This window comes from Aphis gossypii, chromosome 3, assembly GCF_020184175.1.
Source record: "Aphis gossypii isolate Hap1 chromosome 3, ASM2018417v2, whole genome shotgun sequence".
Taxonomy (NCBI): Eukaryota; Metazoa; Arthropoda; class Insecta; order Hemiptera; family Aphididae; genus Aphis; species Aphis gossypii.
In genome coordinates this window covers 26,115,862-26,137,764 of record NC_065532.1, presented here as the reverse complement: position 1 = coordinate 26,137,764, position 21,903 = coordinate 26,115,862, and the positions used below count along the sequence as shown (strand labels likewise).

General features: G+C 28.4%; 3 protein-coding genes across 3 annotated transcripts in view; 2 read left to right on the top strand and 1 right to left on the bottom strand.

The window, feature by feature from the left end:
- Positions 1-20,597, bottom strand: part of LOC114131454 (ATP synthase subunit O, mitochondrial) — a 32,000-nt gene extending 11,403 nt beyond the window's left edge. Inside the window, exon 1 of the mRNA XM_027996674.2 lies at positions 20,448-20,597. The gene's annotated coding sequence lies outside the window, so the exon portion shown is untranslated. The remainder of the gene's footprint in view (positions 1-20,447) is intronic.
- LOC126551076 (ADP-ribose glycohydrolase OARD1-like) lies at positions 8,834-12,296 on the top strand. Its single transcript, XM_050203829.1, has 3 exons — positions 8,834-9,019; positions 11,716-12,040; positions 12,114-12,296. Exons 1-3 carry the CDS (start codon positions 8,856-8,858, stop codon positions 12,294-12,296), a joined length of 672 nt encoding a protein of 223 aa, XP_050059786.1. The 5' UTR covers positions 8,834-8,855.
- On the top strand, positions 12,418-14,889 carry LOC126550938 (uncharacterized). Its single transcript, XM_050203567.1, has 4 exons — positions 12,418-12,688; positions 12,765-13,081; positions 13,178-13,357; positions 14,261-14,889. Coding segments are annotated over exons 1-4 (738 nt in total). The 5' UTR covers positions 12,418-12,449; the 3' UTR covers positions 14,263-14,889.
- Positions 20,598-21,903: the final 1,306 nt, after the last annotated feature.

The following is a 21,903-nucleotide window of genomic DNA, read 5'->3' as shown; positions in this document are numbered from 1 at the left end:
CCTTTTCATTTGGTTTTGTTACCTTTTTACTGTCTTGTTTAATAATACTACGCAATGTTAAAGTTACTTTGTTATGATTTTTCAATGCTTCTACTTTCCATTTAGTAGCATTCCATACTAGTCCTAACCTCTTGCAAATTTCAATAACAATTTCAGAGTCTATGTGCATCACTTCAAATGGTAGCTCATTCAGTACTGCCCTCACTTTGTTAGTGAAATTCTTTTTTTCTACTTCAAACTGATTGTATAATTCCAAAACATTATTCCTCCTGTCTACCAATATCTGAAATAAAATATAAATTATTGTTGACATATAAGATATGGTGAATATGGTACGGGTACCACAATTTTACCAAGAAGTTATACTATAGGATTTGAAAATATTTTCTGTGCATTTAAATATTTAAACAATTATTATGATTTATGGCCAACCAATGTACATAACACTATGTTAATTATAGGTACAATTTCAATTTTTTCATGTTATAGTACCAACACATTGTACTCAGTTGTATAGCTATGCTCAGACTTGGACGACTTCTATAATATAACAAATTACCTACTAACTTTATTATTACTTTTCTCACTCTAAACTCAATATGCTATAGTCAAAATAACCATAATTCAAGCAATATTGTTTATTCTATTTTGGGTACCTAATGTGAGACTACTGAGACTATTAAAAAATTATGAGAAAATATTTTTTAGGGTTTTAATTTTGGAATTTTGCATATTATTATTTTTTCTAAATTTGGATCAAAACAATTTACAAAATGTATTTTTATGTTTATAGGCTGAAGGTCCAATATTTTTTATATCATTTATATTTATTATATCTATATAGATTATAATATAATTATAATGTAATATATTATTATCTATTCTTATAATATCACACATAACTTTACAAATTGGATATTATGATTTTAGTAAAATAATAAATCAAGTAGACATACTATAATATTAAATATAGTATTTACAAATTACAAGTAGGTAGGTACATTATAATTTATATTATTATAACCTAATCCAATATGGCGATATTCCGTCGAATATCGTTAGTGGTCACAGATATAGATAATAAACCTATTTTAATTATTTATTATCTATATCTGTGTTAGTGGTACAACTTTTACATCTTGCATGGATACCAAAACTAAAATATAAAATTAGATGAGATTACCCCGAAGACTTTCCCGGCAATATATATATAATATTATACTTACGTAGCTACGTAATACGTAACGACATGACTTATATTATACTATACTATATTATGAATTATGATTAATGGATAATTTAGTAACACACCCTACCCCTACGTAACACAATATTTATTTTTTTTATCTGTAATTAAATTTTGGAATTATAAGCTATAATATTGGACATTTGTATAATTAATAACAAAAATACTTGAGCGAAATATCAAACACAATCTATTTTGATACTTGCTTTCCAAAATGTTACTCCCACCATAACTCATAAGAATATCCAACAGTGAACCATGTAAATCTAATATGCAATTGTGTTTATATGGGTTTATTTTATTCATTTAGATACAGTATAATATGACATAATATGTAAAAAGGTACAAATGTACAATACTTTTTTTTGTATATTATAAGTTACTTATGAAGTTTACTACACTTACTCGTCTAATTCTTATTCGATTTTTCAAACATGTATTTTGATTAAAACATGTTTTGCAAGACTTAATGATGATGTCATCACTACATTTTAAATTTTTCCACTGACAAGGAGTGCATCCGTTTTCTTTCAAAACGGCAATCAGCTTCTGAATATTTATTTTTGTCATTTTGATGCTTAAACACAGTAAAAAAAAATCAGTATATTTAAAAAAAATAATAATAATACACGGGGTCTCGTGGGTGATTTGAAAATCGAAATTAACAAATCTGTTATAATATTACGTCTACGATAGCAATAGTATAATACACGACTGTACGAGACACAACAGACGTGTTTGTTTGTTGACCGCTAACGATCAACGCACCGATTTTAATGATTTTATAGAAAAACACAATTCACAATAACCCTTTCCCCATCCTGGAATTTAGAACTACGTGCAAGCAGTGGTGCAACAACCTTTGGCCGGGAGGAAGAGTGTCGATCACTGGGGACCACAAACTGTAGAAGCCCAGCACAACTATTAATAGCATATTTCCGTATTTGATAACTAAATAGGTATACCAAAATCAATAATCGGTTTATTTTTTGGGAAAAATATTTCTGAATTCAGTCCAACAAGTTAATAAATTTCTAAAAAATAAAATTATCAAGAATATGTAAGGTTATGCAACGGGCATATCAAATTAAATTAAATATAAATAATTTATAATAATTTTTTTATAAATTATGTAATAATACTATCAATCGGAAAAAAAGTCCGGGGATAAAAATCTCCGATAACATTATACTGAGGATTGACTACATATAAATCATTTATAAGAATTATATTTTAGAAATTATACCTATATATTAGAAATAAAATTAATATTGCATGCACCGATGCACCTATGCTTGTACATTCATATTTGTATTTTGTTATCTACCATAATATTGTAAATATTGTAGATTTAAAAATTTAAAACAATTATAATATAATAATATATAATATATTATATTTTAATTACATTATTATAATAGTTATTAATAGGGCTGAGATTTAATGCCCTAAAAAATCTCAAAAAATGCCCTTAAAAAATGCAAAAATGACTTAAAAAATTCAAAAAATGCAATATAAAAATGCATTTATATTTATTATGGCTTAATGAAAAAATTAAAAAAAATTGTATAATACTTTTTTTGTTATTGTACGTTGTTACTTAATTGTTTTGTTGTATTTCTGTTTTCAATCATAATAAAATAATAATTAAAAAAAAAAATTGTTTAATATTTTGTTTTTGCCAGTACATATTAGCCAATATGTATATAACAGCTATAATTTAAGCGGATAATTTTAGCTATGATAAAATTGTTATCATCGGTAATCGATTGTCGTGATATGTAATTTATAAATCGTACCGTCACGCGTCGGCAGTTTGCCGAAAATATCTTTTTAACAATTTTCGTTCTTATCATTAACAAATATATTATTATATTATATATTATTCATTAATCATTACATTCATTATGTTATGGACGATAGATTTTGACAGTTAATTGGAGTTACAATTTAGACCATGAAAAAATAACCACGGAAAAAATAACTATAATTAGAAATAAGAAATAATTATTTAAGAGCACTAAATTTAAAATAACTTTCATAGTGTTGTTTAATTCAGTTATCAGCTTAGCACATTGACAATGAGTATATTTTTCTATTATTACCACGATTAAAGATATATATATAATAATAATAATAATTACTCGTGATTATTAGCTATTGATATATACTTATTAGTTATTATTATTGTACCAGCCACCACCAAGGCCGTTCTGAAGGGGAGGGGGCGGACCATTTTGCCCCAGGCCCCGAGCTTGTAATATTTTTTGGGGGCCCCTTTAAGTCTTGATGTAAAAATAGATATATCATGATTTAGGATTACTCGGCGCTTCCCGTATAACTCATTCCAACACATTATTTCTAAAACTTTATTCATGAAAATATATCAATAGACAATATACAATATTATATTCTGTGTTTGTAGTCAGACTATTATATATATTATAATCTGTTGTAATTATATAAGGAAATAAACAAGAGATATTATGATCAGTTATTCTAAATGATAATAATTATAATTAAATATTATTGACTATTGTTGTCGTACGAGTGTACGACGTACACGGTACACCGTAGTGCTGGAGTGACGAGTGCGATGAAATAAGAATAATATGGCAACATTTCTCTGTAGAAATTCGTTATTGCCCGACTCACCAAACGGGTTATTTATAAAAAACTAAGTTAATTTATTAATAAATTCATAATATTAATAATATTATTATATTTACCCATAATGGCATTGACCGTACCCGTAGTGTTAGCAATACAATTTATAATTCTCATTCAATAGAAGAAATATGTGAACTATATTATATGCTACGACCACATATTTTTTTAATTTTCCGAATTGGTACCTATTAACATCTACATTCTACTACAATAAAGATATCTTTATTGTCGTAGATCAGTATATAATAATATATATTATTATTATTATTATCAGTCTGTCTGAGGTGGCAGTTAAAGTATCAAATTTTATAGAATTTTGGAAAATTTTAAAAACTGGCACCGGGACCCTTAAGTGTTAACTGAAGTTGCAGTAAACATATTATTATAACTTATAAGGTTATTGTAAATAGGTACCGTATTACTAATGTATTGTAATGCATTGTAAATTGTAATGCATGTAGGTATACAGAACTCGAATTTTATAGCATTTGCTTATTTTTATTGGATACAGATAAAAATTGTAGAGTAAGCTATAATTTTGTTTTATACATCAGAGACTTCAAATATGTAATTTTATTTTGCTATTTTTTGCATAAGTTTTTAAAGGATTTTTAGTTTTTAGTACAATTTTTTAAGCTGTGTTGTAATTTTCGGCTAATTTGCTATATTAATATAACTTTTATTTCGTATTTTCATAATACTAATTTATATTATATGGTATGAAACTATGTACATAACAATATGACAATTTTGAATAATTGCCATACCTACTCAAAAAGCGTTTATACTTTATAATTAAATGAATCAATAAATTCAAGTAGTATTACCTAAAATTTAAAAAAAAAAAGTTTGTAGTATACATTTTAGATTCTGAGCGGAGCGATGAATGTATATTGATTTTACAATGTTGTGTGTGTTTTTTTTTTAACTTAAATTTTAGTGTATTCAGGCCATTAAAACATAAACCACCTGGCACCTTTTTCACCAACTACTGGAAATTATATCCTAGGCTGACAAATCATCTTTGTTCAGAATCGTTTTTCGTATACAATGATACCTATCATTGGATTCAAATTTAACACTGCTATAATACATAATAGTGATTCATACGGCACCTAACGTATAGCAGAGTGGTACCCACTTACCCGCTTTTTTATCATTTATTTTTATTTTTTATTATTCACAATTTTTATTAAAACTTTAAAACTTTTTTTTTGTGTATTTAGGGGCATATTATAGCGCATATTTTAGTACATTTTAGTGCTATAAAATCCGAGCCCTGGTCATGTATAATGTGTAAGTAAATCCCGGACGAAAAGTCCGGGGACAAAAGTTGAACAAAAAGTACGAAAATATAATTAATAATTAATTTATATATACGCCACTGGCCTATAGTGGAGGGATATAAGACAATTTGAAGCAATTATAGCTTCATATCTAAATCTAATACAGGTAGGTGGTATAATTGTAACATCTCAAAACTATAATACTGCCATGACAAATATAAATTATAATCAATATAATCTAATCTAGTAGCACCGCTACTGGTGGTACTGATATACCTATATAAATATAACAATAATATAATAAATATAAATTATTGTAGAGGGTATAGATAGTAAATATACCTAATCTATATTTTTTGAAAAATGATGAAATAAGGTCAATGCTCGATCATATTATAATCTTAACTGATATTTTCTTATTTTAGTTTACGTATTTTATTTCCTCGATTATTGATCTATACCTAAGTCTTATAAAAAAGTTTATTCCTACAAGTATATACCTATTAATTAATTTTGTTATTAATCGAAACTATAAATATATCATACATAAAAAGCAACAAAAAAAAAAACATTGAAATATACAATTAAAATCATAAAATATAAAAATGTCAAAACATGCAAAAATATGCATTAAAAAAGTCATTTTTTAAATCAGTATATCATGAAAATATAATACGATGATGATATAATATCATTGTATACGAAAAACGATTCTGATCGGAGACGAGTTTTCTACAGTCTAGGAATCGATGAAATAAAAAATCACAAAATATGCAAAAAAAGCAAAATAAAATTTTTTTTAAGCATCTCATAAGAAATATGCAAATGCTATAAAATCTCAATCCTGAAAACTTACTTTAAATTTTTTGATATCACTAGGTGAAAGAGAATAATGATTATGAGTGCAACGGGATTCTAAGAGTACTGGTCGATCGTCAGTTTTCACTGAAGCATAGCACGTTTTTTTCGGGCATTTCCATATTATATCACCTGTGTTCAGTGTGTTACACTTTGTATATTTATAATCATGTACTATTATTGATGGAGCACCTCTCTTCGATTTTATGACATGTAATGTAGTCATTTTATAATTTTAAACGAAATATTTAAATTTAATATTACCGTTAATATGAAAAACTGTTGATATTTTTAATGAAATAAAAAGCTAACCTAACAAGACCAAAAACTTGTAGATATTGTTGATTTTCGTATAAATCTCTAACCGTGGTTCTTAAACTTTTAATATATAAGTTATCAGTTATTAATATTATTGTAACCCATTATCGTGGTGTAACATCCGTTCGTGTCATGTCATTATAACAGGTAGGTATCTACCTTTATATTGTTAAAATGCGCTATGCTCAAACAACCAACCAAATTTTTTATCTGTAGTACTAATGATGCGCAAACGACAAACACCGATTAGTTTTTGAATTACAACCATATAAAAAAATCGATTTTGTCGAAAACTCGAAAATCGAAGCATTATTTCGACACTTTCTAGTGTACACAGACACAAAAAAAAAAAGCGGGCAAGTGAGTACCGCTCTGCTGTACATTAGGTGCCGTATGGATCATTATTATATATTATAGGAGTGTTAAATTTGAATCCAATGATAGTTATCATTGTATACGAAAAACGATTCTGAACGAAGAAGATTTGTCAGCCTAGGATATAATTTCTAGTGGTTGGTGAAAAAGGTGGTTTATGTTTTAATGGCCTGAATACAACAAAATTTAAGTTCTTTTATAATAATTGTAAGTTAAACTTATGAAAAACCTTGTAAAAAATTTTCAACTCTTAGCTACTTATACAAAAATTTTTATGAAATATACCTACAAAATAATTTGCAAATATTCATGGTTTTGACGAATTTTTGTCAATATTAATTGAACTTCAAATGCTAATAAAAAAAAATTGTGCCTATGTATTCTTATAATTTTTCAATCACTATAATAATAACTTATGAGGAACTTTGCATTAAATTTTCAAGTATTTTGATAGGGCCAAAAAGATTTTATCGACACATAAAAAAACAATTTTCAGAAAATTGAAAATTTCAGTTGTCTATAAATAGCTCAAAAAAGTCAAAATATTTTGAAAATTAAATCACGTAAAGAAAACGCTAATCTTAATAACTGGTAAAATTTTCAAGTATCTACGACTTATACTTTTTGAATTATAACAAATATCAAAAATCGTTTGAGGCTAAACCGTTATTTAGCGCGGTTTTGTAAAAATTTAAATTTTAAACACTCATAAAAATTTTTTGTCTGAATCCGGTAGAGTTTTTTTTACAGATATTTGAAGAAAAATGTATGGAGAACCTTGTACCAAGATTTCGTAAAAATTTGAACTATAAACTCTTATAAAAAAAAATTGTGACTAACGATTTTTAATTTTTTTTAGCTACAATAAAAACAACTCATAAGGAACCTTGTATTAAATTTTCAAAACTTTTTGGTCATCCAAAAATTTTTTATCGACACTTTAAAAAAAATTTCTCAAAAAAATCGAAAATTTCAGTGGTCTATAAATAACTCAAAAAAAATCAAAATTTTTTGAAAATTTACCTATATACAGATACTACTGACATTAACATTTGGTGAAAATTTCAAGTATTTTCAGTGATTAGTTTTTGAATTACAACAATAAAAAAAAATCGATTTGGTCGAAAACTGGTTTTGCGTAAAAATTGCCGTTTTTCAGTCATTTTTTTTTTGTTTTTCTCGATTTTTTTGAAAACTATTGGAAAATGTTAACTTTTTACCTCTATAATGCACCAAGGATATTCACTTTTACATCGGAAACCACCCCCATAGTTTGAAATTGGAGCATTATTTCGACTAGTTATGCTGTACACAGACACAAAAACAAAAAAAAAAAAAAACACACACCATTGTAAAATCAATACATTCATCACTTCGTTCAGAATCTAAAAAAACACACTACATTGTAAAATCAATATACATTCATCGCTCCGCTCAGAATCTAAAATTAGGTACTTTAAATTAATCAGCATCACCCAAAACACATTTTATACTTACGGAGCAACGTTTTGAAACACTAGAAAAAAAGATGCATGTGTATCAAAATCCCAGCCCTAGTTATTAATTATATATATGTAGGTACTAATATATTATTATTTTATTAAATTGTATTATTTAATATTTTAGACTTTTTTAATAATTAACCTAACCCCCCCCCCACAAGAGCAAGTTTGAATGTACTCCACTGATAATTTTATCTGATATTTTGTGCCGATTGCCGACTACCGACCAATGAGCTGCCTGACAGTCCAGGTGTTGTGGTGTATCATGTACACCTACGTCAGTAGAGTGAGAGAAGGGAGTGATCAACTCAAAGTCTATAAAAGGCCGTATACAACAAATAGTTGAACGCCTTTAGAGACTTGACTTTTACACAGTCTGTAAATACCTATATAGTTAATATACTGTCCAATTTTTAACCTGCACTTACCTATTAACATAAAATATTTTACGTGCTGTAAGTACTTTAAAATTTTACATTACTATAATCTTTTATAAGACATTTAAAAATTTTTATTTCTTAACTAAGGTTTAAATTAATTAATTGCATTATTTGTTACATAACCTATGTGAAATTTTAAGAATTATTACACGATAATATTATGTTCATAATTTTCAGCATGGCTACTATTAATTTATCGTCGCGAGACTTATTCGCCGAAGTTGAAGCGGCATCGGCGGCACTGAAGGTGGATGAAAAGTTGGCCACGGCGCATTGCGTCTCCGAGGACTTCCAAATGGGAAGAGGCATTGCCGTAAACTTCAAGTAAGTACATTCATAGCTTCATTTTATATCATTCATAACTTTATTTTCCAAAAATACGAACATACTCAAGCAATTATAGTTTTTAATTTATATATGTATATGATATGTTTTAAACATTTTGTAATGTGCTGAAATAAACTGCACAAAATCTGCATAATATGTAGTATTATATTTAAAATAATAAAAAAAAACTGAGAAAATCGCATAGCTGTATAATAAATCACACAAAAAAAACTTCGTTATAATTATACAAATAAGTAACCACTAGTTTTTTTCATAATGAATAATGTATAACGAAGTGTTTTTGGTGTGATATCAGCTATTTTTTAAAAAATATAAGTCGCGATTTTATTTGGTCTATAGTGTATACTGTATATATTAGTAATAATAATCCAACTATATAGCATATTTGGCATTATAATATTATTATTATTATTATATATTATAGATTTATAAAATATATATCTTATATTATATTATTATTATATTTACCGGCAAAAAAAAATATTTCAAATATGTAGGGTATTCATTTTGGATTCACATATATAAAAAAAAAAAAGTCGGCAAGTGGGTACCGCTCTGCTGTACATTAGGGGGTGGGGTGGACCTCGGACCAGGGTAGATTAAATTTGAATGCAATGATAAGTATCATTGTATACGAAAAACGATTCTGAACGGAGATGATTTGTCAGTCTATAATATATTATAATTAAATATTGTCATATATTCTATTTTGAAACAAATATTCCGATTTCATAAAAATTTGAAACTCATACGCTCAAAACATTTTTCCTATAATGACTCTTAAAATTTTCTCTATAGCTTTTTGAAGCAAAACTTATGGAAAACTTAGTGTTGAATTTTTTAACGTTAGATATAAATACAAACAATTTTATGAATTTTGAACTACAAAATAATTTGCAAATATTCATAATTTTGACGAATTTTCATCAAAATTTGAACTTCAAATGCTAATAAAAAAAAATTGTGCCTATGTATTCTTATAATTTTTTAATCACTATAAGAATAACATATGAGAAACTTTGTATAAAATTTTCAAGTATTTTGATAGGGCCAAAAAAATTTTATCGACCCTTCAAAAAAAATTTTTCAGAAAAATTGAAAATGTCAGTTGTCTATAAATAGCTCAAAAAAAGTCAAAATATTTTGAAAATTAAATCACGTAAAGAAAACGAGAATCTTAATAACTGGTAAAATTTTCAAGTATCTACGACTTATACTTTTTGAATAATAACAAATATTTAAATCGTTTGAGGATAAATCGTTATTATTTTATTATTAACGTTACGCTATTTCGTTAAAATTTAAAATTCAAACGCACTTAAAATTTTTCCTATAATGATGCTTCGAGTTTTCTCTATAGCTACTTGAAGGAAAACTTATGGAAAACTTAGTGTTGTATTTTTAATCCTTAGTTATAAACACAAAAAATTTTATGATTTTTCAACTTCAAAATAATTTGCAAATATTCATGCTTTTGACGAATTTTTGTCAATATTTAAACTTCAAATGCTAATAAAAAAAAATTGTGCCTATGTATTCTTATAATTTTTTAATCACTATAAGAATAACTTATGAGGAACTTTGTATTAAATTTTCAAGTATTTTGATAGGGCCAAAAAAAATTTATCGACAATTCAAAAATATTTTTTCAGAAAAATTGAAAATTTCAGTTGTCTATAAATAGCTCAAAAAAAGTCAAAATATTTTGAAATTTAAATCACGTAAAGAAAACGCGAATCTTAATAACTGGTAAAATTTTCAAGTATCTACGACTTATACTTTTTGAATAATAACAAATATCAAAAATCGTTTGAGGCTAAACTGTTATTTAACGCGGTTTTTGTAAAAATTTAAATTTCAAACACTCATAAAAATTTTTTGTCTGAATCCGGTAGAGTTTTTTTTACAGATATTTGAAGAAAAATGTATGGAGAACCTTGTACCAAATTTTCAAAACTTAGTTATAAAAGAAAAAAATTTTATGATTTTTCAACTTCAAAATTACTTGCAAATTTTCGCGTTTTCGACAGATTTCGTAAAAATTTGAACTAAAAACGCTTATAAAAAAAAATTGTGACTAACGATTTTTAATTTTTTTTAGCTACATTAAAAACAACTCATAAGGAACCGTGTATTAAATTTTCAAAACTTTTTGGTCATCCAAAAATTTTTTATCGACACTTAAAAAAAAATTTCTCAAAAAAAACGAAAATTTCAGTGATCTATAAATAACTCAAAAAAAGTCAAAATTTTTTGAAAATTTAACTATATACAGATACTACTGACATTAACATTTGGTAAAAATTTCAAGTATTTTCAGTGATTAGTTTTTGAATTACAACAATAAAAAAAAATCGATTTGGTCGAAAACTGGTTTTGCGTAAAAATTGCCGTTTTTCAGTCATTTTTTTTTTGTTTTTCTCGATTTTTTTGAAAACTATTGGAAAATGTTAACTTTTTACCTCTATAATGCACCAAGGATATTCACTTTTACATCGGAAACCACCCCCATAGTTTGAAATTGGAGCATTATTTCGACTAGTTATGCTGTACACAGACACAAAAAAAAAAAACAAAAAAAAAAAAAAAAAAAAAACATACATCATTGTAAAATCAATACATTCTTCACTCCGTTCAGAATCTAAAATGATTTAATTCTATTTAAATTGCAGGGTGAAGTACGGAGCTCTCGGAGCCCTGATGGACCAAAAGGTCCGGGTCGGTGGTGTGGCGGAATTACATCCGAGTGACGAGGGAGGTAAAATTTATGTGTTTTACCTTGTCACAAAGGTGTTATTCCACCATAAACCGACTCTCCAATCTCTGGCCGATTCGTTGAACCAGTTGCGGGATCGATTAATCGATTTAAAAATAAATCGATTAATCATTCCAAAGCTTGGGTGCAATTTGGATCGGCTGGATTGGTATCAGGTGCGTGGTCTGCTTTCAACCACTTTCGATCAACAAACAATCATCACAGTGTGTGATCCTGAAAACGTAAGATTTTTTTATTTTATTTTGTATTCATCGTAAATAATTTGTCACTATTTAATCATAAATGTAAATATAGCCTGAAATACGACCACATAGATTGGCACCTCTGCGGGAGGAAAGCCGTGAATTTTGCGGCACCAACAACGCTGCAGCTGCAGATAAAAATGAGGTTCTAATATTACCAGTAGACCTAAATAGTGCCAGTTCAAATTCGACGTTGGATAGATGTCTAACAAATTTGAACCTGAAGGACGAGTAATTCAAATTTAAAAATTTTTATGTTATTTTTAATTTCAATTTTTAAATTTCATCTATACTGATCTAGGTACATGTAACTAAAATGTTTGTTTCAATTTATTAATACAGATTAATTTACAACGGAGTTTGGGCCACATTAAAAAAGGGCCACGTAATGGCCAAATTTGCAAATGATATGCATTTCATAATTTGGTTGAAAGGTGAAGACGACCATTATTTTAGTATTTTAGAAACCCAAATTAACGAAACATTATCGTTGGGGCTCCGTTCGTCAATTTGGGTATTTCCAAAACAAGACATTATGGACTATTATTCGGGGTTTTGTGCATTGGTTAGGTCCAAGCTGGCTGACAATGCACAAAACTTCGAGATCATAATTTGTGATCCAAATCTGTAAGTTAATTATTCATCGAATGATTTTTTTATTATCATGGTATTGGTATTAAATTTATTAATTTATAAACTGTAGGTCAGTAACAACTTCTATGGTGGCAGGAAAATGGCCAAGAGGCAGGGCTCATCACCGGCCCTCGCCCACGTTATACACACCTGCCCGTGACCAAGTCGGGCTTATACGTGGGCGTGGCACCCAATCAATAACCGTCCATAGAGGACGTGGTGAACATGGTGGACGTGGTGGACGTGGTGGACGTGGTGGACGTGGTGGACGTGGCGGAGATGGTGGGCGTGGCGGACATGGTGAACAAACGTCCACACCGTCCATGAATATTTATACAAACGCATTAGAAGCGCTAGGACGCACCATTACATCAATTGTATCAGTCGGTTAGTTTCAACAGTATAATATTTTAAAAACTTAATTATATAGGTAATAATATTTAGGTACAAAATAAAAAATGTTATATTATTATTACAATATAGTTGAATTGGCCACACAAGCCACAAATCCACAACCCGCAACTACAAGTCCACAACCCGCGCCAGGGTCATCGTGGCATTACAACGTGAACTTTAGACGTGGACGGGCACGTGGACGGCCACCAATTATGTGCCACAACTGCAGGGCATTTGGCCATACGCGGAATTACTGTCCTAACAAATGTAAGTACCTATACTTAGACAAATAATTTAAAATTATTATTTAATTCCATTGCAAAGTTAAATGTAAAAAAGGCATTTAATTTATATAAAAAGGCAATTCATAAATATACTACAAAATAAAATAGTGAACATTTTTTAAACACTTTCAAATGCACATAATACTTTGAGAAAAACACAAATTAAAAATGAACATGAATACCTACTAAACTACATTAAGTTTATGCTATTTTGTATAAATAGATTACCTTTTTCTTAACCAGGTTTGTCCTAAGAATTAGTTAAAAACAATTTTAAATATTAACTTACTTATTAGGCCATACCGCAAATACTACTCGATAAGACGATATCGATAAATATTGCGAAGAATAAAACCCATTTTTAGCGATAATACGTAAGCTGTGTATAAATTATAAAATCGACTGAAAAATTAAACAAGAAAAAATGCATTTACAAGTAAAAAAGGTAAAAAAAAGCAAAAAAGCATTTATAAGAAAAAAAATAGGCAAAACAAAATACATCCATCGTCTTAGAAATTAAATGAAACACATTTTTAAATAAAAAATATTTTCCTATATTATGATTAATGAAAGAAAGGCAAGAACCCTACTAATTAGTATTAATCTAGTAAACGATCACATTCACAATTCACAAAAGCTCATACCAACATTTACATATCGATACGTTTACAAATTCTCAACTGAAGTAGGTATTAAACGTTCCCAAATCCCTAAAATGGCTAAAATATATGACCGCGATAAGGTCACAAACCAACAACGCGATTTTAACAATCGTTCAACGTTGTGATTGCGACTAATGACTTAGGAGTTTAATTTTAGTTAAGGATGTAGGTATAAAAAATAAAGTCTAAGGTTCAGATTTTAATTTTTTTTTTTTTTTTTCCAGGAACTGCAGAATTTTTTACATACCTAATACATAATACAATTACCTTTAATTATTTTTTTAAAATTATTATTTAATATTTTTTATTTAATTACATAATACATTAAAAACTATACATAACTTTTTTTTTATACACAATGGTTTTATTACAATTTTATTATAATCATACTGAAATACCAACTATTAATTATTATACATTATACATTTATACTCATTGGAAACGTGAAGGAAAACCGAACTACCGAGCTCTCATTCTCCAAAATACATAGGTACATTATATTATATAATACATAGGTAATATTATTATTACAATAGTAGAATAACGCATAACATTTAAATGTATTACAATTATTATTAAACCCACATAGTTACCAGTTTTAAACTTTTGAATGTCAAAATAAAATTGTAATAAATAATATCATTGATTATAAATACTAGTAATTATATAGTACTTATAATAATTATAATCAAAATTCAACGATAATATTCATAAGAAAAACAAATACTTTTATGTTTATTTATTTATATTTATATTTTGTGTTGTACATTATCACTCATATCAGCTATAGCAGTAAAGCCTATAGTATGATATTATGTACTATGCTCATTGAGTTTAATTATATTCTAATTTATAAACCTACATGCAATAACTAAAATCTAATTATTTATTTAGTGCTGATACTTAAACATAAGTTTTATATTATATTCAATGTTCAATGTTATTGTAATTTTCTGTTATAAAAGACTGAAAAACGCTTTAAACATAAAGTTTGCAATTGTAATTGTTTCTAATCTAGAAATAGAAAACATATACAGCCAACACCTTTATTAGAATGTGTATAAGTTCTAATCCATCATTGTAAATATAACATTAAGGATTAGTTAATATTAAAATGCAAACTAATAATTAAATACTAAAATATGTAAACAAAGTTAAAATGATGTTTTTCATTTTGTAATGATTTTTGTAGAGGTACTTCGATGTTTTTCTTTTTACATAATATAATTGATGTTTGAATTTACATTGAATAAATATCTAAATAGTCTGATAAAATTTTGTATCTTTTTATGGTTTAATAGTTTACCTTCCTTAGATATATATAATTTTAATATAATTTTTGGTGTTCATTTCGAAAAAACGTTCCAAAATACACATCCTAGCCGGCCGAGCGGTAATATCGTAAAACGTCAAAAAGTTAATATTGTAAGTATTATTTTTTTGGAGCTCAAGTCCACCTCGTGCCGCATTCAAAAATTACAAAATTTGAATCTACACTTGTTGCCCTTTCGATTAATAATGGTTTGGAAAATATAATTTTTGGTGTTCATTTCGAAAAAACGTTCCAAAATACACATCCTAGCCGGCCGACCGGTATATAATATTGTAAAATGTCAATAGTTTTTATCATATTATTTTTCTAGAGCCCAAGTCCACCTCGTGCCGCATTTAAAAATTACAAAATTTGAATCTACACTTGTTGCCCTTTCGATTAATAATGGTTTGGAAAATATAATTTTTGGTGTTCATTTCGAAAAAACGTTCCAAAATACACATCCTAGCCGGCCGAACGGTAATATCGTAAAACGTCAAAAAGTTGATATTGTAAGTATTATTTTTTTTGGAGCTCAAGTCCACCTCGTGCCGCATTCAAAAATTACAAAATTTGAATCTACACTTGTTGCCCTTTCGATTAATAATGGTTTGGAAAATATAATTTTTGGTGTTCATTTCGAAAAAACGTTCCAAAATACACATACTAGCCGGCCGACCGGTAATATCGTAAAACGTCAAAAAGTTAATATTGTAAGTATTATTTTTTTGGAGCTCAAGTCCACCTCGTGCCGCATTCAAAAATTACAAAATTTGAATCTACACTTGTTGCCCTTTCGATTAATAATGGTTTGGAAAATATAATTTTTGGTGTTCATTTCGAAAAAACGTTCCAAAATACACATCCTAGCCGGCCGACCGGTATATAATATTGTAAAATGTCAAATAGTTTTTATCATATTATTTTTCTAGAGCCCAAGTCCACCTCGTGCCGCATTCAAAAATTACAAAATTTGAATCTACACTTGTTGCCCTTTCGATTAATAATGGTTTGGAAAATATAATTTTTGGTGTTCATTTCGAAAAAACGTTCCAAAATACACATCCTAGCCGGCCGACCGGTATATATATTGTAAAATGTCAAATAGTTTTTATCATATTATTTTTCTAGAGCCAAGTCCACCTCGTGCCGCATTTAAAAATTACAAAATTTGAATCTACACTTGTTGCCCTTTCGATTAATAATGGTTTGGAAAATATAATTTTTGGTGTTCATTTCGAAAAAACGTTCCAAAATACACATCCTAGCCGGCCGAACGGTAATATCGTAAAACGTCAAAAAGTTGATATTGTAAGTATTATTTTTTTTGGAGCTCAAGTCCACCTCGTGCCGCATTCAAAAATTACAAAATTTGAATCTACACTTGTTGCCCTTTCGATTAATAATGGTTTGGAAAATATAATTTTTGGTGTTCATTTCGAAAAAACGTTCCAAAATACACATCCTAGCCGGCCGAGCGGTAATATCGTAAAACGTCAAAAAGTTAATATTGTAAGTATTATTTTTTTGGAGCTCAAGTCCACCTCGTGCCGCATTCAAAAATTACAAAATTTGAATCTACACTTGTTGCCCTTTCGATTAATAATGGTTTGGAAAATATAATTTTTGGTGTTCATTTCGAAAAAACGTTCCAAAATACACATCCTAGCCGGCCGACCGGTATATAATATTGTAAAATGTCAAATAGTTTTTATCATATTATTTTTCTAGAGCCCAAGTCCACCTCGTGCCGCATTCAAAAATTACAAAATTTGAATCTACACTTGTTGCCCTTTCGATTAATAATGGTTTGGAAAATATAATTTTTGGTGTTCATTTCGAAAAAACGTTCCAAAATACACATCCTAGCCGGCCGAACGGTAATATCGTAAAACGTCAAAAAGTTGATATTGTAAGTATTATTTTTTTTGGAGCTCAAGTCCACCTCGTGCCGCATTCAAAAATTACAAAATTTGAATCTACACTTGTTGCCCTTTCGATTAATAATGGTTTGGAAAATATAATTTTTGGTGTTCATTTCGAAAAAACGTTCCAAAATACACATCCTAGCCGGCCGAACGGTAATATCGTAAAACGTCAAAAAGTTGATATCATATTATTTTTTTGGAGCTCAATTCCACCTCGTGCCGCATTCAAACATTACAAAATTTGAATCTACACTTGTTGCCCTTTCGATTAATAATGGTTTGGAAAATATAATTTTTGGTGTTCATTTCGAAAAAACGTTCCAAAATACACATACTAGCCGGCCGACCGGTAATATCGTAAAACGTCAAAAAGTTAATATTGTAAGTATTATTTTTTTGGAGCTCAAGTCCACCTCGTGCCGCATTCAAAAATTACAAAATTTGAATCTACACTTGTTGCCCTTTCGATTAATAATGGTTTGGAAAATATAATTTTTGGTGTTCATTTCGAAAAAACGTTCCAAAATACACATCCTAGCCGGCCGACCGGTATATATATTGTAAAATGTCAAATAGTTTTTATCATATTATTTTTCTAGAGCCCAAGTCCACCTCGTGCCGCATTCAAAAATTACAAAATTTGAATCTACACTTGTTGCCCTTTCGATTAATAATGGTTTGGAAAATATAATTTTTGGTGTTCATTTCGAAAAAACGTTCCAAAATACACATCCTAGCCGGCCGAACGGTAATATCGTAAAACGTCAAAAAGTTGATATTGTAAGTATTATTTTTTTTGGAGCTCAAGTCCACCTCGTGCCGCATTCAAAAATTACAAACTTTGAATCTACACTTGTTGCCCTTTCGATTAATAATGGTTTGGAAAATATAATTTTTGGTGTTCATTTCGAAAAAACGTTCCAAAATACACATCCTAGCCGGCCGAACGGTAATATCGTAAAACGTCAAAAAGTTGATATTGTAAGTATTATTTTTTTTGGAGCTCAAGTCCACCTCGTGCCGCATTCAAAAATTACAAAATTTGAATCTACACTTGTTGCCCTTTCGATTAATAATGGTTTGGAAAATATAATTTTTGGTGTTCATTTCGAAAAAACGTTCCAAAATACACATCCTAGCCGGCCGAGCGGTAATATCGTAAAACGTCAAAAAGTTAATATTGTAAGTATTATTTTTTTGGAGCTCAAGTCCACCTCGTGCCGCATTCAAAAATTACAAAATTTGAATCTACACTTGTTGCCCTTTCGATTAATAATGGTTTGGAAAATATAATTTTTGGTGTTCATTTCGAAAAAACGTTCCAAAATACACATCCTAGCCGGCCGACCGGTATATAATATTGTAAAATGTCAAATAGTTTTTATCATATTATTTTTCTAGAGCCCAAGTCCACCTCGTGCCGCATTTAAAAATTACAAAATTTGAATCTACACTTGTTGCCCTTTCGATTAATAATGGTTTGGAAAATATAATTTTTGGTGTTCATTTCGAAAAAACGTTCCAAAATACACATCCTAGCCGGCCGACCGGTATATAATATTGTAAAATGTCAAATAGTTTTTATCATATTATTTTTTTGGAGCTCAAGTCCACCTCGTGCCGCATTCAAACATTACAAAATTTGAATCTACACTTGTTGCCCTTTCGATTAATAATGGTTTGGCAAATATAATTTTTGGTGTTCATTTCGAAAAAACGTTCCAAAATACACATCCTAGCCGGCCGACCGGTATATAATATTGTAAAATGTCAAATAGTTTTTATCATATTATTTTTTTGGAGCTCAAGTCCACCTCGTGCCGCATTCAAACATTACAAAATTTGAATCTACACTTGTTGCCCTTTCGATTAATAATGGTTTGGAAAATATAATTTTTGGTGTTCATTTCGAAAAAACGTTCCAAAATACACATACTAGCCGGCCGACCGGTAATATCGTAAAACGTCAAAAAGTTAATATTGTAAGTATTATTTTTTTGGAGCTCAAGTCCACCTCGTGCCGCATTCAAAAATTACAAAATTTGAATCTACACTTGTTGCCCTTTCGATTAATAATGGTTTGGAAAATATAATTTTTGGTGTTCATTTCGAAAAAACGTTCCAAAATACACATCCTAGCCGGCCGACCGGTATATAATATTGTAAAATGTCAAATAGTTTTTATTATATTATTTTTCTAGAGCCCAAGTCCACCTCGTGCCGCATTTAAAAATTACAAAATTTGAATCTACACTTGTTGTCCTTTCGATTTATAATTGTTTGGAAAATATACATTTTGGTGTTCATTTCGAATAATCCTTCCAAATTACACCGCGCAGTCGAATCGCCTGTAAACTCATAAATATCGTATATATAGTTTATATGGTTTCATTTTCCTAAGACTCAAGTTCCCTGCTTGCCCTCTTAAAAATATTTAAACATTGAATCTACGTTGGTTACCCTTTCTATAAAATATGGTTTTGAAAATAGTATTTTTTGTGTTCATTTCGAAATATACAAATTTTTAAATGTTTCGTTCAAAGGCATTTTCCCATTAAAAATAGTTCGATGAACATAAATGTTGGTGTTCATTCCGAATCGGCTGTCTTAAATGTGCTTTGCAGTAGAATCGTCCTTGTGTCTACTTACGTATGTAGGGTGTTAAATTGTATTTTTTAATCTTATAATAAATAAGAAGGATTGTTATTTGTAATGTCCAATAATAGGATAGTAAACAATTAATGCTTAATAGTGTATACGCCAATTTTCGTGTAATGACAGTATTTGGAAATGCACTTAATAAAATTTTATTCAAAATTTGTTTTATTTAGTGATTCCAAGAATACTAAATGTAATTTTTTATAAGCTACTTGTAAATGATTAATAATTTTTGTTCATAATGCGAGGTCTTTAAGACTTTAACACATAGGTAAATAATATAACTTATTAATATTTAAGAATATTATAATTTAATTTTTCTAAATAATAATTAATAATAATTATTATTATTATTTATCCATCTTGAATTGTATCTGAAAAATAAATAATTTTATTTAAACCCCTTGTAAGATATGAATAGGCAATAGAGTATGCAGGAATACGGTTACCTACCTTATCAGAATTGATAAGTGCTAAATGTCCGGGAGCTAACTTCACAGGCATTGAATAAGTTAGGATTTTAAAGAAAGGTCAAACTTAAAACTACCCAAAGCAAAGGTAACTCATGTCTCATTAATTTTTGTTATCACTATTTCAAAAACATATGTATTTAGATTATTTCAGTGCCAACTTTCTAATAATATTAAATTATTGTCGAAAAGCTACAGTTTAGTGTTTGATGGTTAGGACAGACTGTTCACTGTTACCCAAAAAATATGAATAAAAAAATAGTATTTTAAATATTCTTTAATCTTTATAATATTATAATAATATGTGAATTCATATTATTATAAGTGGATCAATATAGCATTATAGCCTATGGGAATGGGACGTTTTGTGGGAAGTAAAAGCACGTAAGCATTAAGTAGTTTCAATTTGCATTTTTTTAAATAAAACACAGTTTTTTAGATTTAGTAGATATCTATATGTATCACATAATGATATATTTTTTTAAACTCTTTTCATTGATCTAATAGTATGGATATGACTATCTATATGAGAAAAATAGGTATCTAAATGTGTCTCATTATTAATATCTCCTAATTAATTATAATTATTATACTAAATTGATCGGTGGAGGACGATTCCATATATTTTATATATAATATATTATTTATATATATTAACACAATTTCACAAGTCCACATAATATTAAATGCAATACCTATTGCCATTTCGAAAATGTGTTTATAAAAAATATACATGTATTATTGTATAGTAACGTTGGATGATAGTATATTATTAGAAATCGTTTTGTGCTTAAAATGATTCTGCGATTTAGAAAACAAGACTTTCAGAAAACACAATTTTAGTTCAATTTAAACACTGTTGGATTCGTTAGATTATATCGTATTTCATCATTCTGTAACTTGGGCATATGGTTAATTATTTCCTTATCTCATTGATGAGATGACTGAGATGTATTTAGAAATTTTAACAATTCGTTTTTTTTCGTATGATATCAATATAATCAAACATTAATTAGTCAAAAGTGCATCAATTTAATTTTGTATATAAAGTATTAGATAAATGTAAATTATGTTATAGAGTAGTAAAATACATACATATAACGACAAAGCCAACAAATATTATACGGTATTATATTTATATATTAGGTATCTGGTGACTGGTATATAATATTCTACTGTACTACCTATGATGAAATTATTTTGGTTCGCAAGTCGCAACTTTGCGGAATCACGTTTCAGCCAAATTGATAAATAGGTACCACCCGGGGGTTAGGAGACTACACATCTGGAGTCTGTAGTGTTAAATTAATTGTGCAAATTATTTTTTGTTCATTTAAGTACTGTATACCTACGTCCTACCTACAACAAGTATAACATAAGTATTTGGTCGTAACCCATTCGGCGGCTCCCAGACGGGAATAGACGGGAGCCGTTTGGGATCCGACGAAATATTTTAGTCATTATATGGGTCACATTAGATAAGATTGATATTGTATTCA

What these genes read in the sequence shown, in the direction of transcription:
- LOC126550938 (XM_050203567.1), top strand. Translation starts at nt 12,450, where the DNA reads ATGGCCAAATTTGCAAATGATATGCATTTCATAATTTGGTTGAAAGGT. An exon ending in ATAATTTGTGATCCAAATCT is followed by an intron (nt 12,689 to 12,764) that starts GTAAGTTAATTA and finishes TATAAACTGTAG; the next exon opens with GTCAGTAACAACTTCTATGG. An exon ending in TACATCAATTGTATCAGTCG is followed by an intron (nt 13,082 to 13,177) that starts GTTAGTTTCAAC and finishes ATTACAATATAG; the next exon opens with TTGAATTGGCCACACAAGCC.
- LOC126551076 (XM_050203829.1), top strand. Translation starts at nt 8,856, where the DNA reads ATGTTCATAATTTTCAGCATGGCTACTATTAATTTATCGTCGCGAGAC. An exon ending in GGCATTGCCGTAAACTTCAA is followed by an intron (nt 9,020 to 11,715) that starts GTAAGTACATTC and finishes TTTAAATTGCAG; the next exon opens with GGTGAAGTACGGAGCTCTCG. An exon ending in CAGTGTGTGATCCTGAAAAC is followed by an intron (nt 12,041 to 12,113) that starts GTAAGATTTTTT and finishes ATGTAAATATAG; the next exon opens with CCTGAAATACGACCACATAG.